At 37.4% G+C, this 26,089-nt stretch overlaps 1 protein-coding gene across 2 annotated transcripts in view; it reads left to right on the forward strand.

Annotated features, from left to right (window-relative positions):
• LOC144970647 (protocadherin beta-13-like) overlaps window positions 1-24,526 on the forward strand; it is a 66,523-nt gene extending 41,997 nt beyond the window's left edge. The window contains exons 3-4 of one of the 2 annotated variants that reach the window (XM_078910479.1): window positions 22,294-22,545; window positions 23,383-24,526. In XM_078910479.1, the coding sequence (XP_078766605.1) occupies window positions 22,294-22,545; window positions 23,383-24,288 (1,158 nt within the window). In that variant the 3' untranslated portion in view covers window positions 24,289-24,526. The remainder of the gene's footprint in view (window positions 1-22,293; window positions 22,546-23,382) is intronic. The other variant, XM_078910480.1, reaches the window with a different exon arrangement.
• The last annotated feature ends 1,563 nt before the right edge of the window (window positions 24,527-26,089 follow it).

Raw genomic sequence — 26,089 nt, forward strand, 5'->3', positions numbered from 1 at the left:
GAAAATTATTTATTTCTAAAGCAAATTAAAGTGACTTTTTCTTTTTTCCATAGGAACCTTACGAATTTTGCCTAGTACTACGAAAAATTCGTAGAATTACGAATTTTTGGCTCCATTTACAGAGCAACATTCGCTTCTTTGACTCAATAAATCTTAATGAAAAGGAAAGTTTAGTTCCTTAGAGCCTTTATTCAGGCATTTGGAGCATTTTTGGATCATGTTTAGTACAAATTATTTATTTGTAAATCAATTTAAAGTGACTTTTTCATTTTTCCATTCGAAACTACGAATTTTGGAAATGTCAAGTAGGCATCTCTGCAAACGTAGACGACGTCGACGACGACAACGACGGGGCTGGTACACACATACAGTACAGTACGACACCAGTCCTGGATCATTAGGTGTGAAGTATCGATTGAGCTGTTGATGTTGATGTTGTTTGTGCCTCTTGGTTATGGTCCAACATTTACCTGGTCATCGTCTGGTCTTCCTTCCTTCACCACACTCTCCACCACCACCATGACCGATCATGACTATTGCAAAAACAACCACCACCAACACCACCACCAGCAGCAGCAACAGTACAACCACCACTAATGTGACCAAAATTCATCATCACCATTATCACCAAGAAAACAATACAATCACCACCGAACACCTCCATACCATCATCGCCAAAAAGCATCATCATCATCATCATCATCATCATCATCATCATCATCATCATCATCATCATCATCATCATCATCATCATCATCATCATTAAAACCCAAACACTAACACCGCCAAGACCCGCCACCACCGCCACCGCTACACACTCACAACACATCACACATTACACCATCTCACACATTACATATCAACTTCATATATTAATCATCATCATACTCAACCACCAACACCCAACCCCCACCACCGCCACCGCTACACTCACCACACAACACCACCACTACACACATGCACCACCCACCTTAACTACTATCAACTTCCAATGCACTAATTAACCTCATACATACCATGACTTGCAACCCCCCCCCCCCCCCACCGGCCACCCACGCATACACTCACACACAACACACACACACACACACACACACACACACAAATACATATTCGGTAATCAGTATGAAGTCATCACAATATTTCTTATCACATGGTTTACTAATAAGATCCAGAAATAAATGGTGCATAACGCACAACATGGACATAACGAATGATACGAATGGATAATTTCTGGCTCCATCGCATCATCCATATAATTCAAAATATCTTCTTTAAAAAAAAAAAATCATCGTTCATCATAATGAAGAATTGAGGGCATGGGCAGAATTCAGCTTCGTATTCATCCTGATTTGATTAAACTTTTTATGAACGAATTTTTTCCTAAAGCTCAGGGAGAGAGAGAGAGAGAGAGAGAGAGAGAGAGAGAGAGAGAGAGAGAGAGAGAGAGAGAGAATGATGAGGTGGTGGGGTACTTTGGCGTTGTAATGTGGTTCTAAAGATCCAGGCTTCGAGACCTCCTTTAGACACTTTCAGTTTTTTTTTTGTTGTTGTTTTTTTTTTTTTAATTTGCTTTTTATTTTCCATTAAGCTTACGTGTACAATGCGGAGGATTCCTGTCAACGTGAGACTTTAGTTTGATAGATTATCTACATTTCTCCATAGAATGCCAACGATACCACACGGACTTGCCTGTTATAATATAGGAGTTGATAATATATTCACGATCTCGAAGGCACATAATTTAATCCCTAATAATTTTTTATTTTAACTATTTTTTTCACCCAAGAACTTCTGCGATTAAAAATCAAATCAACTAGAAAGATCTGAGGATGATTGAAGATCTTCCGTTTAACTCTGTAAAGAACGAAGACAAAACCATAGCATTGTATTTCAAGATGGGAGAAATGTTTCTAGTTCTATTTAACCGATCCCAAGATAGATAGAAAAAAAAAAAGAAAAGAAAGAATAAGAAAGACGAAGAAGAAAACAAAACATCAAAGAAAGAAACGAGCGGTGGAATCAATACTTCTTTTCAATTCTTGTTTTTATACCTTGTATCCAGTATCGATCCTGGACTCGCCCAACTCGTCATGTCGTATAAACCAAGGTTATAAAATAAATATATATATATATATATTTATATATAATAGGAAGGTTTCAAATCAGAACACTGACGATACATTAACACGGGGATGGACGATTTTGTTTACTGACGATACTAATACACTGTCTCAAAAGTTGTTGTTTTTTAGCGATTATTATAAATATCTTTAAAAGCGTTTTGAATGATGACATTTAGACAAAAAGTCGATCATTACCTAGACGTTTGAAATGAAAAAAAAAGGAAAAAGAAAAAAAAAAAGAAAAAATACAGAAACAAATAAGTTAAAAAAAAAACTAAAATAAATCAAACAAACAATTTTTTTTTTAAAAAACCCAAAAAGTAATCATTGTATGCCCTTAATTAAATAACTAAACCATGCCCTTTATTCATCCAATAAGGGAAATTTGTCTCTAGGTCTATTGCAAGGGAAGACTGGAATAATTCAGGCGTCAGCCGTAGTGCAGTGCCGCTAATTATTACACTTTTTTTGTACATCGGATTCCTGTAAATCAACAACACGAATGAGAGAATTTAAAGGAATGCATTATTACTCATTACTATTCATTACAATTCATTACTTTATCCTCTGGATAGGACTCGAGTCTACTATTATAATTTCCACCAGATTCAACAGACTTAGGATCTTAACTAGGACAACAACTTGTGTTGGCCAAAAGTTTAATAATGCTGATGTCTTGGGATCCCTTGTAAAGCGCTATGAACACATTCAGTGGATATTGCGTCCTATAAAATCTCCAATTTTTGTTTTGTTTATTTATTAATTTTTTTTGCTGGCGAGGCAAGTGCTATAACCACTGAGCTACATTGACTCCTCCCCTCTTTATCTTTGCGTTTGCCTCGAGGCCTGGGATTAAACCAGATTTTCTGTCTCATGGTCGGACAGTCTCCGGATGACGAATTACAAAGTCACAAGGGACGAATCGTGGATTAATTAATACAATATTATTATGCACTAGAAATTAGGTAGTGATCAGTCAACGATGAGGAAGATTTGAGGTGGGTGAGGGGGGGGGGGGGTTAGTCAGTAACATGCAACAACGACAACAATAATTGTATTATTGCATCCCTTACTTTGTGAGTGTGTGTTGAGAAGTTGGGGGGGGGGGGGGGGTTGGGGGACTTCCTTGAAAGAGAGAGATAGAGAGAGAGAGAGAAGAAAGAAAGAGAGAGAGAGAGAGAGAGAGAGAGAGAGAGAGAGAGAATGAGGGGGGGGGGGGACAAAGCAAAACAAACAACAGTAACAACAAAAAAAACAATAACAATAAAATTAAAAAACACAGCAGATTTGTGACCCACTATCTCAAAACGACACTATGTCGAGATGAATAGCACCCAAATAGTGAGTTTAGAATTAAGGTTATCAGAGATACGAATTTCGGTCTATGCAATGTACAAGGAGGGCTTTAGTCTCCACCCGAATGAAAAAAAAAAATCTTGATCTTTTATATAGCGAAATATCCACTAAACGTACTCAAAGCGCTTTACAATGGGTCCCTTGCCAACAGCAACACGTAACATGTAGAAACGAGGCATGATGGCTGTGAGGCGATATTATAACGGCTGTCATAGGCCATGTACACATTTTACACCTTAGTACGGTGAGATAATATGAGTGAAGAGCCTTTTCCAAAGACTCAACTATGCGCCGAGCGAGGCTCGAACCCAGGACCTTCCGATCCGAAAGCGAGTGTCATACCACAAGACACATGAAATTAAAGTGAAACCCATATTTGTAGCTACAGATTCATTTTCTAGCACCTAATTCATCCCGACGTAATACCCTTTTGAGATCGTGAGTCACAAATTATAGTCAATTTAAGTCCTTCAGAACCATATTATGACTCTTGGAGGCCGAATTTGTCCCCCGTTTCTGGGGAGTTAACGCGGACACTAAGCATTGCTCGCCACATTTACGATAAGACGGTAGTCTATTGCAAATTACTTTCCATAAACGATTAAAGAGACATAAATGTCCATTTACTTTTGGGTGGTCAGAGGAGTCAGAAACTTATAATAGCCTTGACTGTACGCAACACAAAACACCATTTCCCAGCTTCAGGCTTCGGGTACTCCATTCGGCTAACCCCCCCCCCCCCCCCCCCCCCACCACTTTCCCAACCACCATTAACAATGATAGATATAGATACAATTTCATGACCCTAGACAAAACCCAAAACTGGATATTTTCAGGGAAATAAAACATCTTTTAAAACGATTAGCAATAATCTAATTCCATGTGAAGCTTCAATAAATATAGATTAACGTTAACATCTCTTGATCACAACATAAATTATGTCAAACGGAGCACCAAACATACAACCTTTAAAGGAGACAGGGAATATCAAATTGCGGTTTCTCCTGTTTCTCCTCACGGCTATGTGGTCTAGTGGTATAACACTCGCTTTCAGATAGGAAAATGCTAATTTCGAGCCTCGCTTGGTGCATAGTTGAGTCCTTGGAAAAGATTCTTTACTCACATTCTCTCACCGTACTCATGTGTAAAATGAATATCTGACCGTTAACAGCGTTGTCTCTGTCCGAAAAATATTATAATCTATCCTAACAGACGTCTTGTCTCGTCCTACATATTAAGTGTAGCTGCTGTTGGCCAGGGACCCCTTATAAAGCGCTTTGAGCACGTTTAGTGGATATTGCGCTATATAAAAAGTTCAATTTTTAAAATTTTAAATTGACGCTGAAATGACCTTGTAGTGTCGCAAGCCCCCTAAAACCCCTACAAGCACACATACATACACATAAGAACAAACAAGTCTGTTAATGCTTTAACAACCTAACCTCTCTATTTTTCTGAACTCACAAATGTCAAGCCTTAGACCAGAAGCCTTCGGTTATAAATCGACGCCGCTTTTATTATTTTTACCGAAAAAAACAACACCCCCCCCCCCATAAAAAACAAAAACAAAACAAAAACAAACAAAAACAAAAAACAAGTAAACTCCAACCCCGCGTGTAAAAGGTGTTCAACGCAAGTTTCGAATTTCCAACTGTTGACACGCATTGGCATCTCACCGCTAAGACCAGTCCACTAATCGGTCTCGGACATTGTCCAGTATACGTGGCCAGTCGTCTCAAATCGGTTTTAGGTCGTGATGGGACAGCATGACTCAGTGGTATTTGCTTCATACCATGAGGGTACTGAGTTCAACTCCACGCCATGCTGTGTGACCTTGAGCAAGTCGCTTCGCCCTAGCTCACTTACTGGCGCTGGGCTGCGGCTGACGCCTGGGTTATTCCAGTCTTCCCTTAGAGACAAATTTCCCCTATGGGATGAATAAAGTTTTATTATTTTTATTTATTTTTATGACAGAGTGGATTATTCCAATCTTCCTTTGGAAAAGACCCAAAACTCAAATTGATATGAATAAAGGATTTTTTATTTTTTTATTTTTTATTTTTTTGGATGAACCCGATGCCTAAAAAAAAATCTTCAAGCAAATAGATCGAGAAAATTTACTTTTTTTTTTTTGTAATTTAGAAGAGAATATTTATTCTTCTTATTAAAACATAAAGATAAGTATTGAATTGTAAGCTTCAATTTATTAGACGAAGACATACTGTGGACGTTTCGGATTTTCACTTTATCAATAAAACATGATTAATAAAACACTATGGACGAATGCGATTTGTGTGAATGGCGTAGTTAAGCAACATTTTCATTATCAAAACATATTATTAACTTGATCAAACATTTTTAAAAATTATTTTTACTCTAGTAAATCTAAATTTCAGTTTCTAAACCACATATTATATATAATAATATCGTTTTGAGGCGCTGAGGCACATTTATATGTCCGGGCCGTGTGTGTGCTTTTGTGTCATTGTGTGTTTATGTGTATGTGTGTGTGTGTTTGAGTCTATTGAAGACTATCCACACAATTCATGTCATGGTACCCCTTTGCACCTGCCTGGACCCCAATGAACGTTTCGTGTTGCCTGTCCACAAAGCAAACTGGACACTGGTCAGTTTTAGGTCCATACTCCTAATAGGTAAACAGAGATGTTTGATTGTGGTGTAACGGTTCATTCTCATTCTCATTCTACTCCCGACTTTAAATCCCATTAGAGCTAACAAGGCCGTGTAACAAATTACAAGGACAATGAGGTTAAAACGTGAAGAGAAGAGGGAGGGGAAGGGGGGGGGGGGGAGGGGGCGAGGTAATACAAAGCGTCTTCTTTATGATGCAATATCCTGATTTATTTATTTGGTATTATTTTTAGCTCAAATTGAAAGGGAAGAGGGAAAAAAACAGGAAAATAAGAAACATGAAATACCGAAATGAAAGGGATTTCCACAACAAAACAAAAACAACAACAACAACAACAACAACAACAACAACAACAACAACAACAACAACAACAACAACAACAAAGAACAAAGCAAAAAGAAGGCAATAAGAGAAAAATAAAGTTTTAAAAAAAATCAATATCTATAAATCATCTCCTCTTTCTGCCGTCTCTCCGTGTCAGACTTGAACCCAAAGTTTCTAAATAGAATTTGAATCAGCCCCCTTCCCCCTCCCCCCTCCCCCCACCCCATTCTGATACCATTCCGGGCCCATCTAAATGAGTATATCTCATTGTCTTCTTATAAGAAGCCGATGGTATAAGATTCATATTCATATCCATGGCTTACCATTTCGAGGCCTATTTTCACCTTGTCAATCTCGCTTTAGCATCAACTAATACCAAGACCCTTCCCCCCCCCCCCTCCCCCACCTCCATTCCGTTCATATAATTTACTCAAATCCTCCCCTCTCCCTCTCCAACCCCCCACCGATCACACTATCAATTCTTCCAGATCCCTACTTGGATTTCCATAAATAAAACGCCAAATTCCCACAATAACCCCATCATCACCTTCATAATCATCATCGTCGTGCCATCATCCTCATCTAGATCTCACCCCAAAATAAACTGGAATCTCACATTATTATCTCCATCACAGACACCACTACAATCACCACCATTGCTATCCATTTGAGAAACATGGCTGTTCTCTTAAGAGAAGAAGAGACTAGAAGGAGGTGGTGGGGAAGGGGGGTGAAGGAGGGAGAGCTCAGCTATACTCTCAAAAAAAAAAATTAATTAAAAAAAAAAACAACATTATTTTAAAAATTTGACAAAAATGTTGTCCTTCAAAAATATCGGTCAATTAAAATGGCCATCTTCTTCTTGGTCTCCCCCTTCCTCTTGTACTCTCCACAATAGCTTATAGGAAAATGTTTTTCAAGGGTGGATAATACCCTATATAAAAGCTCAAGTTTTTGGGGATTTTCTTTATTTTATGATTACGTGTTGAGTTCACAAAACACGAGACTTTCGGATTCAGAATTCAGAGGTATTATAATATACATACAGTATTTGATCTGATTGTCTCCCTTTTTTTGTTTTGTTTTGTTCTTCTGTCTGTCCGACTTTCTGTCCTACAGTCTCAGTCTGTCTAATTCCGCAATGTTGTGACACGGGGAGAAAGAGGGAAGGTGGCAGTAGTAGAAATGATATAAAGCACCAGCGAGCGGTTTCTTTTGCTTTTCATAACAAGGTCTGCATAATGATAATAATGACCAAAATTGCAACTTAGCGAGCCCCTTGCTTTATCTCTTAAGTGCCAAACTCCTAAATACCTGTATACCTTTCTATCTATAGTACCACCCCCCCCCCCATCCCCCCACCGCTTCTTTACCCTTATTTTACCTGTCCTAACAAAATCACCTGAGTATACGGATCACAGGGATCCTATCGGTGCCAAGTGGAACCGCTCTTGTGTAAACTATGGGGTCTGGAAACAAGAGGAGACAATCCTCTGGAGGAGGACACATAAGTGGGTTATTTGCCCTTGTTTTGGACTGAATAGCCCTGTGTGAGTGATAGGTTTTTATAGAGTGACATTGATCCACTTGGAAGTGGGAGGAATGAGAGAAGGACGAATAATGAAAAGGAGACATAATATAAAGACGAAAAGACATTGTGAGTGATAGGTCTTAATAGAGTGAAGTTAAGCCACTTGGAGGTGGGAGGAATAAGAGAAGGACGAATAATGAGTAGGAGACATATAGAGGAAAAGACTGTGAGTGATAGGTTTTTATAGAGTGATTAAGCTACTTGGAGGTGGGAGGAATGAGAGAAGGAAGAACAATTAAAAGAGGGATCACAAATAAATGAATATATAATGGTCATGTGCGGCCATGTGGTTTTGTCTTATGACAATCGCCTTAGGATCGGAAGGTTCGAGTCCCGCTTTACGCGGTTCATAGTAGAGTCCGTGGAAAAGGATCGTTACTCGCATTCTCTCAACGTCCGTCAGAGTCATGAGGCCCGTGGAGCCAGAGTTTATCCCGGTATGCATAGCGTGAAACGGGCATTAACGAGCGTATGCTTTTCTTTGGATAGGACGCTAGTCTATCGCAAAGTACTTTCCGCCAGATCTAACAGACCCAGCTACCCAATCTCTGCTGGGTGGACAAGAGGGGGGGGGGGAGGTGTCATAAATTTTTTTTTGACTGCACCAGGGAACGATCTCGGTCCCTTTGCCCGTGAAACGAGTGCTCTACCAACTGAGCTGTCGGACCCCCTCTTAACGTATTCAGGTGTAAAATGAGTACTTGATCATTAACAGCATTGCTTCTTTCGGAAATTTTTTTTTAAAAATCGACTTAATAGACGTCATGTAATATCGTCCTACATGTTAAGTATTGCTATTTGGTAGGAACCCCTTGTAAAGCGCTTTGGATATTGTGCTATATAAATGCCTGAGGTTTTTGGTTGCTTAATTTTAGATATAATGTGAGGGGAAGTACAGCGTTATATATAGCATCTTGGGGGTGGACAATAATGAGAAAGGGGGGGGGGGGGGGGGAAGTAGTTCATCAGGGCCGTAAAGCTCGTGGGGCCGGAGTTTATCCTTGGTTCTATAACATTAAAAAGGCACTAGCAATTGCATGTTACCCTTTACTTTGGGTAGTCTTGAATTTATAAGAAATTGTTAAGGTATAAAACTTACTCTCCTTAGTGAAGCCATTTGTTTTAACTCAAGGTTTTAAACTTAACTTTTAATAATTGAATTTTAAGCATCATGCCCACCCCGACATAATACCGTTTTGAGACGATTTGACACCAATGTGGAGGAATTCTAACTCTCCTGGATGTAGATGGGTATGTTGTACTCTGGGCAGACAGATAGTGACTCTTAGTAGGAGCTGGTTGTACTCCATTCACGGCGACACTTTTATGTCTTCCATAATTCCTTCTTCATGTCACACACACACACACACACACACACACACACACAAGTTCAAACACACATTCACACATCCCCACAAACACACAATCAGACACATACAGACTACAGAGCAAACATGGTTTGAAGGGAATTATCACAACAATATGTTACAATCTGTTAACCAACCATAAAGCAGGAAATAGTCCCGTCATAAGCCATAAACCACCAGCGGTATACTTACTTAGCCACGTACGTAAAATAATAAAGGACAATAACAGAACAGTGTCGAATTACCTTAAATTGCAGTAACTCTATTACAGGGAGGTAGAACCAATTGGATCAGCCAGTCTGTGTGTAGGTGTATGTGTGAGTATGTGTTATGTGTGTGTATGTGTGTGTGTATGTGTGTGTGTGTATGAGTTTGTGTGGCGTTGTGATCTTGTGGTATGACACTCGCTTTCGGGTCGGAAGGTCCTGGGTTCGAGCCTTCCTCGTTGCATAGTTGAGTCCTTGGAAAAGTCTCTTTACTCACATTCTCTCGCCGTACTCAGGTGTAAAATGAGTACCTGACGGTTAACAGCGTTGTCTCTGTCCGAAAAAGAAATGGAAAAATCGCGTCATGTCACGTCCTATATGTTACGTGTTGCTGTTGGCCAGGGACCCAATTGTAAAGCGCTTTGAGCACGTTCAGTGGATATTGCGCTATATAAAAGCTTAAGTGTAGGTTTGTTTGTGTGTGAGTGTGTGTTTGCTTATTTATATATGTCCTGTTCCCCAACTGGACACTAATATTCAAATAATTAATACGCTAGTAAGAAAGGGGCAGTTTTGTTTGTTTGTTTGCTTTTGTTTTTTTGGGTTGTTTTATTTTCTTTTACAAACATCATCAAGGCCAAATTAGAACGGGGATAATCCAAATTTATATTTATTTAAAACTCGACTCGGCATGAATGAGTACCTGACTGTCGTCACTCACACAGTGACGGATATTGTAATAGTTAGTATTAAATGTACGCATGACAGGCGACTGGTACTGTATGAAATGGAAATATGGTTCCATATAGCCTGCTGGGGAAATAATGAAACATGGCGAAGCACATTGAGCCTGTTAAATTCGTTGAAATGAGCTATACAACTTATTTATTTATTTATTTATTTATTTATTTATTTATTTATTTATTTATTTATTTATTTATTTATTTATTTATTTAGAGATCATCTTTGCTGGGTTTTTAAAAATTTACTTTTCACTCCTTGCATTCCTCTCACATTGCTTCTAGGTTTTAAAAAGTTCAAATTTACACACTTCGATTCTTTCCCATAGGAGGTCAGTGCTCTACCAACTGAACAATCCGGACCTCATGATAAAAGACAACTTCTAATATTATGTTACGTTGTAATTCCATTATCGAGGTTTGTGGAAATATTTCGCGGCCCTATGATAATTTGCCCGATCTCCTGATGTCTGTGGTATGAGTGAATAGAAGTAAGATTTCATCACAGACAATAGCGGTCAATTTGCCGTGTCCATTGAGGGCTGGTGATATAATAACAGGCATTTATTGTGAATACAATGCGGTAATGTCATGTTCTCTATTGAGTTGGCGGGTGAGAGCAAAGTAAATTGTTACTTAGAGGCCGTCACTCTATGTAAAAAGAGTAAAGTAGTCCTTGGAGTATACTATGTGTAATATTGTGTATGCTGGCAATGCCCGATTACGGAATCGAGTACTGGAATACTTTACTATTAGAGACTACTATTTTACAAACATAAATTCCATTTATTCATCCCATAGGGGAAATTTTCCTCTAGGGTCTAGTCCAAAGGGAAGACTGGAATAACTCAGGCGTCAGCCGCAGTGTAGCGCCGCAAATTGAGCCAGGGAGATGTGACTTGCTCAAGGCCACACAGGCAACGGCGGGTGATCGAACTCGGTACATTTCGGGTACGAAGCAAAAACCGTACCGCTGAACCACGATGCCCCCAACGCCCTTTATCCGGTAGTGTCGTGTCGTTTTGAGGCTATGCCGAAAAATAGATCCAAGAACCTAAAATGTTATTTCATAGGCATCTCTTGTAGTTTCCTTTAGCCCCAGTGTCTTCTGCATTGCTAAAAGACAACTGGTGACTCTCATATTTATATTATAGCCGATATTTGGACAGCTGAAGTTAGGCCAAATCACACCAAGACAATATTTCGTTATAAGCTGTAAGTGAATATTTATTGCCGGACACAAGAAAAAAAACAACCCCAGTACATGTATTTTGTCTGTGAGATCAGCGTGGCTTAGCGGTATGCTCTTTGTAACGTCGCGTTGTGTTGCCTCGGCCTAGCCCACTTTGCGGCCCTGCACTGCGGCTGATGCCCGGGTTATTTCAGTCTTCCTTTGGAATTGAATTTCGAGGGTGAATAAGGATAATAAGATTGGGTTAGTAAAGCTCCAAGTATCACCGTAGTGCTTGTGAGTTCATGTTTTCTAAGACCTTTGGGTTTGGTCCGTATTGGAGGATGACTCATTATTAACTCGAAAGAAACAAGAATAATCGTCAGGTAAATCAATTGACAAGTTCACACCCAATTTATTTCGTGACAATTATTTTAGAGGCAGTTGGTTGTAGTGAAAGTTTGGGTTATTAAGACCCCAAATATGATAATGTGATCCATTTTTGTGGCCAATTGTTGTTGTTGAAGAGTCTGGTGGTTGTTCGTAAAAAGATGATAATTTGGTTAGGTTGTTGTGTTGTGTGATCACGTACTACAAAATAACGAAATTGTCTGTGTTGACAGAAGGTGTTAAATGGAGAAATGGAAAAGGAAAGTGATTGAAGAGATAAGAAAAGAGAAAGATATAGATAGATAGACAGATAGATATATAGAGAAAGAGAGAGAGAGATAGATAGATAGATAGATAGATAGATAGATAGGTAGAGAGAGAGAGAGAGAGAGAGGGGGGGGGGATAGAGTGAGAAAGTTTTCCTTTGTCTGGCACCTTTCATACACACTTTTCAGATCTTCATTGCACCGTGAAGACATTTTAAACCTAAATATCTGATAACCTCAGACATTTTAAATATACGGACCATGTTCTGACTGATATGACATCTGCTAATAATATTCAATGATATCCCACACCTTTAAAATGCCACACCAATCTATAATACATCATATTCTATACCATGCGTCGTTTGTAATGAACAATGTGGTATAAAGCCACAAAGAATGTTATGAGAATGGCAATAAAGTAATCCTTCATTGCAAATCCAAAATTATTTCATAATATATCTAACGGTCATTGTCCTGTTATCTGACCAATATCCATGGCATGACATAATTACATGCCATTGGAATATTCCAGAATGTATCATTCCACTCATTCAGTCATTACTTTATTCAATAATCCTTTCTTTCTTCCAATATTCCATTCATTCATTCATTCATAACCCAACCCTACACATCTGGGATCCAATCAAATCATTGACTTTTCCGGTTCGGTGACAAGTTACTACCTGGCAACAAAAATATTTCAGCAATGATCGGTTCCATTAAAACGCTGCACGGTGGCGAAATTGGCCGAGGTTTTCTTTGTTCTGTTGACATTAAGTCATCGGAAAGTCTCCGGTCTTTTGTGTTTCCAATCGCGGCGGCTTGTCGTTATCTTAGAGTGTTAACGCCATGGACGTTAGAACGGTCCTTGTTCAGATTGCATGCAGATCGGTCGAATTCTGGCGAAAAATATTTTGATTAAGTTTTGGCCAGAAAAACTTTTTAAAACAACATATTTCTATACATTAATCTGACGTCAAAAAGGCTGAAATCAGAGACCTTATAGATCTATAGTAGTTTCTCAGAAGTCTCGGGTTTAGAAATGATTGATAAGTTGGGGACCATCTTGATTTATGTATATTGTCATATGTGATAAATATTTTCTGGCTAAAATATTTTTTAAAAAGTTGTTTTGTCGGCGTGTGGCAACTGATCGCCTTTGACTGAAAGCGAGCGCGTCCTTCTGTAAATATTATGGCTGTTTATTAGAGAAAGCGCTGGGATATGAGAGTACTCCGTATAGACCAATATTGTGTCTTTTATTTAATAGGACACCCATAAAACCCGAGGGACGTGTTCAGTGGATGAGGCAAAGTGAGACAAAAATGCTAGCTTTTTGTCTCGTTTGCCTTACCTATCAATACGTTTCTGCTTTCCAAGATACAATTGGCGCCGCGGGACATCGTCGATTATTTATCATATGACTCAGGGTGGTAAAATTGTACATTTAAAACATTTATTTTAAGAACTTTGATTTTGTTCGATGCAAACAATAAATCAATATAAGATTTTAACAAATGGTTTTCAGTTACTTTGAAGGCTGTAAGTCTAAAAGTCACGATTTGATTTGATTTCCATTAAACCCACTTTGTAGATTAGAAAAGCTTTCAGAGGTTTTGTTGTGGAAATCAATATCCTCAGAGATAAAAGTAAGAACAGAAGCCGGCAGAAAAGGAATTCTCGATATATTTGTATCTATACTGCAAATGGATATGATTTTTTTCCTGCAAAATTTGTTTGATCTTAAAGAAATAGCAAAAACATAAAAAAATGTATGTCTCTCCAGATTAGAATACGTGAGATATTGTTACAATATGTTGCCGGCCGCCTTGAAACAGTACTATGTCAAGACGGTTTAGATGGGGGAAAAATGGAATGTACAACTAGAGCTTGGTTTTGTCAGTCGAGTATCGTAAATTCCTATTTGGTACATATATTTCTAACATGCTTTTAATGTAGTCAGGTGCTTCATCATTTAGGCTTTTAAAACCAAACAGAGCAATCTCAAGTAATTGTTGATTTTGTCTTTGTCATTACGCATTGCCGATGTTGTTTTTGTCCGTAATATTTGTTTTGTATGTTGCTGCTGTTGTTTGTTTTTTGTTTTTTTTTTTTTTTGTCACCTTTGCTATTAAGGATGACGATGGCGATGTTGTTGCTGTCGCACGTGCTGCTGTTGCAGCGTAACTGTTTGGAAAAACACTGTGATGAGTATAACTAGTTTCCGTTATCCATTTAGTTATATCAAGTATGCAAATCGACCTCAAGTGAATTTGAAAGAAAAGATAGAGATAAAAATAACAATCACCCCACCCCCTAAAAAAAAAAAACACCCAAAAAAACAACAAAAAACCATTTAAAAAAAATAATAACAAAAACACAAAACAAAGGTTAAGTCTAAAACTACATATTGAAACTGTGTTGCTTTACGAAATGAAGCGAAAAGTCTCTAAAATAAGTATGTCAAGGGGCCCACGCCCAATTATCGACGACAGCAAGTGTCTAGAGTTATCTCCCCTTTGCCCCCCTAATATACCCCATCATGCAACGTCCGTCAAATTTATTGTTTATATTTATAGTGTGTGTGACATGAGAACAAGCCCCATTGTTGACCTTCCTACTCTGCACACGACACAATGTATGCAAATCCCTTGAATATTTAATGAGCCACTTCCGCCAAGGGCTATAACTCCGACGGGAATACCTATTGACAGGAAAGGACGACGACATGCAAATGAGCGGCGATTTGACTCATTAGACCAGTAAGCAATCGTTTGCAGACTGATGAACGAACAATAGACCGATAATCTATCGACCATCTACGATATCGGTCGCTGATAGCCTAACCTAACCTAACCCCCCCCCCCCCCCCCCCCCACCTCTCATCCGAAAAAGAATACAAATGGACAATGCTTAGCTCACTTCCGATTATGACTAATACGTTTAGCTTGAGATAGATAGATCGTATGGCCGATATTGTAGCAATAATAACTTTGACCCTTAACGGTCTCTTTTTTTTTTTTTTTTAGGCTGTCCACAAAAAGACTGTGCACAAAAAAGATTGTATTAATTTGATTATCTTTATACTTATTGCTAATAATATACAGTCTGTTTCCTATAATAAAGAAAGTCTTAAATGGTTTTATTTGGACACGTATAATAATCTCATAATCTGGCCTTTTATATAATTAGATGCGAATGTAACGAGATCCTTTAGGATATTATAACCTATGGCGTATGTTGTGCATGGATACCGTGTCTTGTCTTGTAATAAAATCAAGCAATGTTGAGCGTGATAGTGCTTGGTTTGGTGGCAATAATAGGAATGCTCTCGCACAGGCATTCTATCTTTGGACAAAAGTGGCATTTTACACAAATTATCCCACTCGACTCGTGTGTGAATAAGCATCTTGCGATAAGCAGTGGCGGATAATATTGAAATACAAACAACATTGCTTTCCTTAAATTCTGAATTAATTTGATAATGGCAAACAATACCTTTTTACTCAAAATTTGAAGGTGAAAATAAATTGACCAAGACAGACTATCAAGTTTTAGGAAGATTTGATAATTTGTTGATAATTTGTAGTAATATTGTATGTATCCACCGACGTGATATACCTGTAGTAAAAAAAGGTTACGACACCAAGGGAAAATGCGTCATGTATGTTAGACATGACAATCAAACAGAATAAAACAAAAACAAAATTTAGAAAAACAGACAACAGCAAAAAGAACAACCAATAACAACAAAAACAAAATAACAAAAAAACAAAAACAAAACAAACAAACAAACAAACAAACAAACAAACAAACCCACGAACAAAAAACAGTAGCTATTTTGAAATGTGAATATATCTATTGAAAGGCCAGTGGCTGGTATCAATATATAACCCCCCAAAAAAATAACAAAAACAAACAAACAAACAAACAAAACAAACAAACACAAAACAAAAATCAAACAAATAAAAGCAAAACAAAATTAAAAACAAAATTGATTGTTATGATTGATCTGGTTGCCAGGGCACACGAGTATTTTATCAAAACGCACATCACCTTCGCTTATAACACGGAGGTTTATTGCTAGATGTCAACTTATGCCATTTGAAATCGGACACTGTTGTAAAACATGTCATACCCTTAATATTATGTTGTCTTTGAGTATTTACATATCCTGACATTATTAGTAAGTAGACGTGAGAGTGGATAGTGTATAATATATATATATATATATATATATATATATATCTTATATATATATAATATATATATATATATATATATCTGTACATGTGTGTGTGTGTGTGTGTGTGTGTGTGTGTGTCTGTGTGTGTAACCAAACTTATCAATCTGATGTAATTTCATGTGAAATTGACGCCGGGAATATATGGGACCCACCGTGTCGAAGCGGTACTAAATCGGGACGAACTAGATGTGGGAAATTGAATTTATAACCACAAATATATGAATACGCATTTGGGATAATTCCGACGTTTACACAAATGCAGGTCTGACATCCAAACCTTGCAGGCCTAGTTTAAGGTTGTAATGGACCATATTTTGCGTCATATTTTAAAGATTTCCATTACAACAATGGGCCCATAATGAATTGGGTTATCAGACCTGCAAATAAGTGCACGTGGGAATCAATCGGATAATTCCTATTCATCGTAGGTGACTATAAACACCAACTCTTTCATTGGAAACGTATCGAAGTTCTACTCACAAATTTAAAAAACCCCACCAAGATAAAATAAGCATCTGTTGACCGGTACAGTAACACTGTTGGCTCTGTAAAATAAAAAAAAAATGTGGTAGCACCTCACAGGTGTCATGTATCGTACTATATGTTAAATGTTACTGTTGACTTACGTTCCCTTGTAAATTGCCATGAGCAATTACATTTTAGTGAATAGTGCTCTGTACAAAAGTCCAAGTTTTTCTTTTCTTTTCTTTCTTTCCTTTTTTTTTTTTTAAAAAAATTTTTTTTTTTTACTTCATTCTCGTTCTTTGTTTCTCACGAGTTACTCCTGGGTAAACACACACGACCTCACGGATACCAGCACACCTCCGCGGCATCTAACCCGATTAATCAAACATAATATGACAGGTGGCTTGATAATGTATGCAAAAATATTCTGTTTAAAGTCCCTAGTTAAACTTCATACACGATTTTTAAAAAACAACAAAAAAAAGCCCATAGAACTGTGCTGTAGTAATAGATACATAGATACATAGTTCATTTTAATTAATGATTTATGCGAATTGCTGGATAAATAAGCGAGATTACTCTTGTACATATTTAACACATTATCATTGTCTCTGACGTGATCCATAGTGGTCGATAGATTCGCGATTTTTAAGTCCTCTGAGAAATTCCCTTCCTTTTTCAAACATTACAATAATATCTCCAATCAAATGTACTGGCAATGAGAGATTTGAAATTTTGTGGTCGCACAAATAGGTGCAGTTCCCCTCTCTCCAGAAGTTAGATAGAGTATCAATGATACTTAATCATCTCAATTACTCTAAAAGTATGCTTTAAAAGTGTGTGGGTGGGAGGGGGGGGGGGCATGTAAGTGAAGTAAAACTGGGGTTTAATGGCAATCATTCAAAATGCTTCCCCATAATTTCCACTTGTTGTCACTGTTTCGGGTTATAAACTCTCTTTATATTCTTCAGCAACTTAATCATCCCGACCGTTAATACCGTTTCAGTACGACGAGACACGTGTTACATATCATCATAATTATAGTGTCACTGTCACAGTGACGCTAGAGGCAAGTTTGTTGTTTTTAAAAAATCCTAACAAGACAACGTTTATCCGGACCTATTAAATAGAATATTACTTTTATAACCCCAAGGGGCTTGGTATGTTTTGTTGTAATTAATCATTCTTCAAGTCATGTGATTCCATGTGACGTCACACTAGTATCCACTCTTTGAGATGATAATATGATTGGTCGACACCAAAACGATTAAATTTACACCACGTCAACATGTTTGACTGTTCTAAAAGGCGGTTAACGGCTGTTATATCATCCAAATTTTCTAATTTTCTTTTCGTAAAAAATAGCGCCCCCCCCCCCCACCACCAAAAAAAAAAGAATAAATAGATTAAAAAATTTAAAAAAAAGACAAAAGAAAAAAAACAAAAATAATATTGAACTTTTAAATGATTACCTGCAATCTAACGTTTGGAGATCAATAGAGCCTATGACATTTTTATTAGACCATTACAAAGTTGAGAATCAAAATGTTATGACAAAATTGATGTTACAAATTCAGAATTAGGATTATAATTCAAAATTCACATATCTTATCAAAAAAAATCTCTCTATGGCGAAATAATACATTATCTCTGTGATATCTGTGGAAAATTTCAGACAATTTTATTGAATAGATTCTGAGAAACGTTTGACACAGTATCCCATACCCTTAGAAAAATGACATATTGAGAAAATAGCAAAATAGCTTCCCGTTTTTCACACTTTTCTTACTACCTGTACCATTTTCGACTTGTTTTTCGTGCCTTTATAGTCTACTTTAAGAATTTGGACTTCACTTATATTATTTCTAGGATAATAAAATATTATTTTCCACCAAAATCTCAAAATCAATTTTTCGAAGGATTTTCCTAATAATTGGACCCAAACCGGCCTTTTAAAGACGAAACATTATGAATGGAAGGAAAAGAAAAAAGAAAAAGAAAAAAAAAATGAGGAGTGGCGACCCATCCCCTGATACCTGATGAAATCTGTCGCCACCTTTGTCCGCACCTTTCGAATGAAAAAAAAAGCATTGGGTAGGAGATTCATCACTTCATAACGTTCGGTGATGGCTTCTTAAATTTTTACTTTGTTGCGCAATGTACAACATATTACTAATTCTCTCTCCCGACCCCCCGACCCCTCCTCCCTTTCCCTTTCCAAATTATTTATATAAAAAATTACAAATCCAATACTAGGGTGGTCTGGTACGGAATAAATACGCCTCAGATCAACTTTTTCTTTCTCTCTCCATCACTCTACTCTTCACTCACCACAGCCATTTGGTTAAACACCTAGATAGCTTTCACGAAGATGGACCGTTGAAATGTTAACCAAACAACCCGGGAACAGTGTCGCTAATCCGTTTTTATTTGCACAGAATGATCTTGAAAAATCCCCGGTGAAATTTTTAATGATTGCTCGCCTATCAGGTTGTGTTTGAACTGCGTCCAATTTGCATGTTCAATTTTGTTTATATTTCGTCTCTCTTCCGTGTACATCACTATTGCTTTTTTGTTTGGCTTTCAATATAAAGTTTCCGTTTGTTGAAATGAAGCTCTCCCTCTCTCGTTTAAAAGAGAAAACTTGTATAGGTTCTCCAAGTTTATTTTTAAATATTTTATGCGTCATAAACTGTTTAAAAGACAATGGTCTGTTGTCGATTGTAATTTGAAATATACTTCAAATCTATCCATCTATCTATCTATCTATCTATCTATCTATCTATCTATCTATCTATCTATCTATCTATCTATCTATCTATCTATCTATCTATCTATCTATCTATCTATCTATCTATCATCTATCTATCTATCATCTATCATCATCTATCTATCTATCATCTATCTATCTATCTATCTATCTATCTATCTATCTATCTATCTATCTATCTATCTATCTATCTATCTATCTATCTATCTTTCTATCTGTCTATCTATATATTCACCTATCTATCTTTACGTGTATTAATATATTTATATGTCTGTCCATCTAGATAGGTTTCAATCAATTTACCCCCCCCCCCCCCCCCCCCGCCTTCCTCCACCTCAAATCCTACAGACCCAATATTATAGCACACACCCACCCCACGCCCTCACCGCTATTGAAACTTTTCCTCTCAAAAACCAGCACAACCCCACAACTCACAACCTTACCTACCCGAGTTCCCAGGGTCAGACATTTATTAGGGGACATAACTCGCTCAAAACATTTTATACCATTTGCATAAAACATGTTCGTGTAATTTTATGACAGTAATGGGAGGTAAATAATAAGTAAGCACGGGATACCCTGGGAAACAAGCGTGTTATATGTATTTTTTTTATTATGTAGAATTTCTCATGTTACAGAAATTTGATAGGGATAAAACATACAGTATAGTGTTTTATCATTATGTAAAGATGAATAAAGGTTGTAAAAAGCGTCCTACTTGTAATATTATTAAGAGTAAAAGCTGGACAACGTGGTTCCGTTATACAGCGCACCTCGCTTTACTTACTTAATTACTTTCTGTCTTATTGACTTTCCAATCCTCTAGGTGCTTGGCAGCCAATAATAAGGTCAATACACCGAATTCTCATTGATCGCCATTAGCCATCAAATTTGTCTCTCGACGCACTTAGTTCAACCGTAATTTATTGTAATTTAGCAGAATTTTGTTTTGCAGTCTTTTGGTGGCTGGGACTAGGGGTATTTGTGTGCGGGGGGATAAACTCATTTTGAACATTGGGGTTAGAAGTCGATGATCGAATAGGTAAGAGAAAAAACAAACAAAAAACAAACAAAAAAACACGAAGATTGTTACGATTTACATTGGTAGATATGTATATATATACTGTATAAATTAAACAAATATATAAATAGATAGGCAGATAAAAGATGAGATAAACTTCTTTATACACTCCCAAAAATGATTCAGATGTTTTGATCAAAATTCGAATACCGTTTTATTGAGCGAATCAAATACGAAAAGAATAATGACATCTACAAAACTTGTTTAAGTAAAAAAAAAAAAAAAAAGACGATAAAAGGATATGAAATCAAATATACGGAGTGGTACAAATCAAATATCACACATTTGGGTGTACTTTTAGAAAAGGATAGACAAAAATTTACCCACCCTGTGTCGGGATCTATTCATTCCCTCACGAAGTGATGATCTCATATTACAGGGATATCTACCTTTTCGTTAAAGGCTTTAAACTCAAACTGAAAAAGGCTTGAGGCGTGTTCCGTACGTGAGGCAAAGCGAGCCAAAATTTAAAAAAAAATTAAAAATAAAAGCTAGTTTAGTTGGTCTTTCGCATTGCAGAAAAGTTCACAAGCCCCTTGGTACGGTCTGCTGTCGAACTATTCCTCAATTACGGAACAGTCCCAATCTCAAAAGGAACAAGGCCGGGTCTCTTTAGGATCCGGGCTTGCGTAGTATGTTTGAAGACCGATCCACGGTCTTACTTATGAACAAATTGTGAATATTTTCAAAGATGTATGCCGTGCTTTTGACCAAGAGGAATGTCCTTTTTAGATGGCTTTTGTCATGCTCTTGATTTTCGGGAGTACTAACGAAATCAAACATTCTACCCAAAGAAATATTATTTTAAATCATGAACGTGAAATATTCGGAGAGGGCACAGTCCCCCAATAATAAAAGAAATGAAGTTGAAATCACTCAGCTCCTTGTTATTGATTGTGGACCGTCAGATGGGTGATCTTTTAGTTCTCACTAAATCGTATTATTAGACTATAAAACGTCAACGTTTACATAGTTAGTTTTGTGGCAATCGCACTAGTTACTCACACAGAAAGCATTACCTAATAATTACTAATATTCTACCCCTCCCCATAAATAGTAACGCGTATTGATATTATATTAACAATAATAATTTGTAACGTCATTTCAATCGTTACATTTATCTAAATATCAGATTCTTTTTGAACATGTCTTTTATTTAAAGATGAATAATCGGAATTGATTGAGGGATAGAATATCTATAATATTTCTTACACTCTTGTGTGGTTTGGAATTCGAACTTTGTTCTCAACACGCTCTCGCCTGCCCATGCAGCGATTGATTTTATTATTGGCTTGATTATCGATATTACGTATCTAAATCAAAATTCCCAGGCTAAAGCATGATTTGATAATGGCCTTCTGAAAATTGTGTTCAATTTTATGTTCCATTTAAAAAAAAAATAACCATGCAATATATTCCATTTCATCATTTTTATATTTTTTTTTTGTTTTTCTTTTTTATTATTATTATTTTTTTTTTTTTTTTGTATAAAACACAAGATTTAAACATTTTAAAATTCTTTTTCTATTCTCCAACAGCAGACAGGATCAAAGCACGACCACACCCACATCGAGAAAGGTCCCTCTCCATACCATCAACAATCCGGACATCCCAACCACTTCCTGTCTGGCGGTAACTATGGGAACAACGTTAACAATAACACCAGGAGAAGCAGTGACAGCCGTAGCAATCAAAATGGTGGCTTCGTACCCAAACAACAGCAACTAAGACAGGGGGATAATTTCCAATCAGAACCCCCACCATTTTACCTCATTGGACCCAACGGAAAAGTAAGACTCTAATATTTATTATGATGTTATTATTGAGCTTTTATATAGGGCAATATCCACTAAACGTGCTCAAAGCGCCTTACAAAGGGTCCCTGGCAAACAGCAACACTTAACATGTAGGACTGTACATGACGTCAGCGAGGCGAAATTACACTTTTTTTCGGACAGAGACAACGCTGTTAACGACCAGGTACTCAATTTACACCTAAGATGAGAGAATGTGAGTTAAGGGACTTTTCCAAGGACTCAACTATGCACCGAGCAAGGCTCGAACTCAGGACCTTCCGATCCGAATGCGAGTGTCATACCACTAGACCACATAGCCGCACATGTCTCACTCGCACTGATAAAATATCAACTTATTCATCAATTCGACTTTCTGGATCACTGACATCATCACTGTCGTCGGTCGATTCTAGAAGCAGCCAAACTGGACCTGGGCAAGATATAAGACAAACTCCTTCAATTCTGTTCAGTCTGATTTTAAACTAAACGAGTTAACTGCCGCACTCTGGAAAAAAATCGCATTTAAAGATTTGGCCAGAAAACTCGTCCTTCACATATCCATCGATTTGAATGGCCCTCGTCATGACAAAAACTCTCAAACCTCTGACTTTGCGAGGGTTTGAGAGTTTGTTTGTTTGTTTGGTCAAGATGAGAGTTGTTTAAATGGATCGGCATTAGAAGGACAATTTTTCTGGCCAAATTTTTAGATACGAATTTTCTATAGTGCTGCAGATAACTGGGTAATTTTGTTCGTCTAGTTCATTGCGAGGCATATCAAGGCCGTATATTCTTTCTCTAAAGTCTCATATTTATCCATTTTTAAATTCACAGATTCCAGAGAAAAATGTCCACCGCCATGACGACTTTCAAAGCACAAGTTCCACAGAGACGGCCACTGGAGACAGCGGACATGGAAGTGATGAGGACTTATCCAACAGTATGGACCAGTCCAACCCCCCTACAGTCTCAATGGAACCGTCCGTCAACCTCTCTATGCTGAGCCAACAATCCAGCAGAAGCAACAGAACGTCTTCCGACAGCGCATGCGGCAGCCAGAGCACACTACTTCCTCTTCCTTCTACTTCTTCTACTTTCTCTTCCTCTAAAAATAGACCGCCTTCATCATTATCAACGATTTCCTCCGGGAGACCCCCTCCTAAAAATAAGGGGAATTCCGTGCGCTTCGACCCACGCGTCACGGATATTTACGACAACAAAAACAAAGACATGGAGGAATTCCATGCAAAATTATATTTCACCGGTGGAAACAGCGGCAGTGGCGCCGATAAAGACAATAGCAAACCGGGCTCAATTTACCCACAAAACAAAAACGCCCCCAAATCCGTCCAAATTCACCCTCAGCTGCCCTTGAGACAAACAATGCCATATTCTAAACAAGACGGGAATTTCGACTACAAAGACAGCAAGTCAAAATCTCTTCTTCCGTCATCCATTTCTCATCCACGTCATAATAATAGTAATAACCAACAATCAACAAAATATTACCATCAACCCCAGAGTAACAACGGTAACATTCTAAAACTACAACCCCTATCCCCATCCAAACGACATCAAAATGTCTCCTCCATCCTTTCGCCATCTTCGTCACATTTCAGCGTGGATGACGTCAACGATGAGAGTGACCTAAATACGACGACTTCCGGAAGTTACAGCGTGGCTTCCGACGACGTTGCTAGGGAAGCGTCGCTCATGATGTCAAACGATATGTATGTGTGAATGTGTTCATCGTTCTATAACAATTTTTGGAGCAAAGATCTACATTCAGAGGCGTCGCTCATGATGACGATATGTATGCGTGAGCGTGTTCATCATTCTATGCAAGTCTTTTTTAGTAAAGAACTACAATCGAAGCTTTCGTAAACTGATAGTTCAAGACTTCCAAACATTACGTCACAATACTCGATGACAACCACCAGATGAAAAATAAAATAAATATGGATATTTTTATAACGTATTTCCACGTATTAATCATGCTCAGTGCGCTTCACAATGTTTCATTCATTCCCCTAGCATGCCATATGATCTGAAACTCTATTCCCATTTCATACAGTACCTGTAATCTGTCAGGCGTTTGTTTTTTACTAACATTCTTACAATATCCGTCGCTGCCTATAGTCAGGTACTCATTCACACCCGAGTCGAGTGGGACAATGTGTGTTAAGTAACTTACTCCAAGGACACAACGTTGGGACTGTCAAAATTTCACACGATCACTGTCACTCATCCGGCCACTGACCACGCCAAATAATGCTTGGCTTTTGTGACAAGAATGGGTCACGTGTCGTGATTTATAATTCAGATCATTTTGACATAATATTCCATATTTGACACCTGGTTAACCATGCCATAGTACCATTTTGATGTGACGAGTAACAAATATCATGACGAGTCTTGTCTAACTTGACAAATTTTGACAATCCTGTTATATAAAAAAAAAGTGATCCGCCGTATCAAAACGGTATCATGTCGGGATAGTCAAGGTGGTAGAACTTGAATTTATTGTCTTAACCAAGAAATTTGAGTTACATTTTAGTTACCAATATTTATCGGTACCTAAATGAGTCAATAAAATGTATAGTAAAATAAAGGGAGTAAAAAGTGACTCTTATTAAAGATCCAATGCAAATGTAATCGAACATATTTTCTTCTTTTTTTTTTTGTTTACCCGAAGAAGGCCAAAGGCTGAAACGTTGTTTACTTTGTGTTTTATCCTTAATACGAGTCATTTACTCCCTTTATTTTACTATAATTTTAAATCTTAGTGTTTTATCATGGACAATAGATTTGGTCTCTAACAGTGATGAAAACTAACAATTCACATAAACATGGTGTCACTTTTCCATGAAAATCACTTTTCAGTTTTTTATTCACTCCGACATAATACCGTTTAGAGTCGACAGGCCACAAATGTGTACTTAATGTATGTGTGAGAATATGAATGTGATTGGTTCGTTTAAGTTTATAATGTAATAATATGAGGTGTTCTAAGGGAAATAATCCACATCATGTCGCATTTTATAAATAACAACAGGAAACTGAATGGTAGCTTCAATTTAATCAACGATGACAGATAATATGGACGTTTCGGGTTACCCCTTTATCAATAAAACACAATCATTAAACATTAAAGATGAATGAGAGAACAATGTTAAAATCGAACTTATTATAATCTATATGAAGATGATACATTTCAAGATGATGATATTATTATAATTCATGCAATTATGCAAAATGCTATTTTGAAATGTTTGTCTTTATCAAACGACGTGTCATACATAATTATGTAGAGTGAATCTGCGAGGGTAAGGCGAATGTGTGAGGGCGAACGGGGGAGCATTATATATATATATATATATATATATATATATATATATATATATATATATATAATATGTTTGCGTTTGAGAGATAAAGAGAGAGAGAGAGAGAGAGAGAGAGAGAGAGATAGATAGAGAGAGAGAGAGAGAGAGAGAGAGAGAGAGAGAGAGAGAGAGATGTTAGTTTTTCTCATGTACTG

This window comes from Berghia stephanieae, chromosome 4 (assembly GCF_034508935.2).
Source record: "Berghia stephanieae isolate SIO BIC M18660-M18661 chromosome 4, UCSD_Bste_1.3, whole genome shotgun sequence".
NCBI lineage: Eukaryota > Metazoa > Mollusca > Gastropoda > Nudibranchia > Aeolidiidae > Berghia > Berghia stephanieae.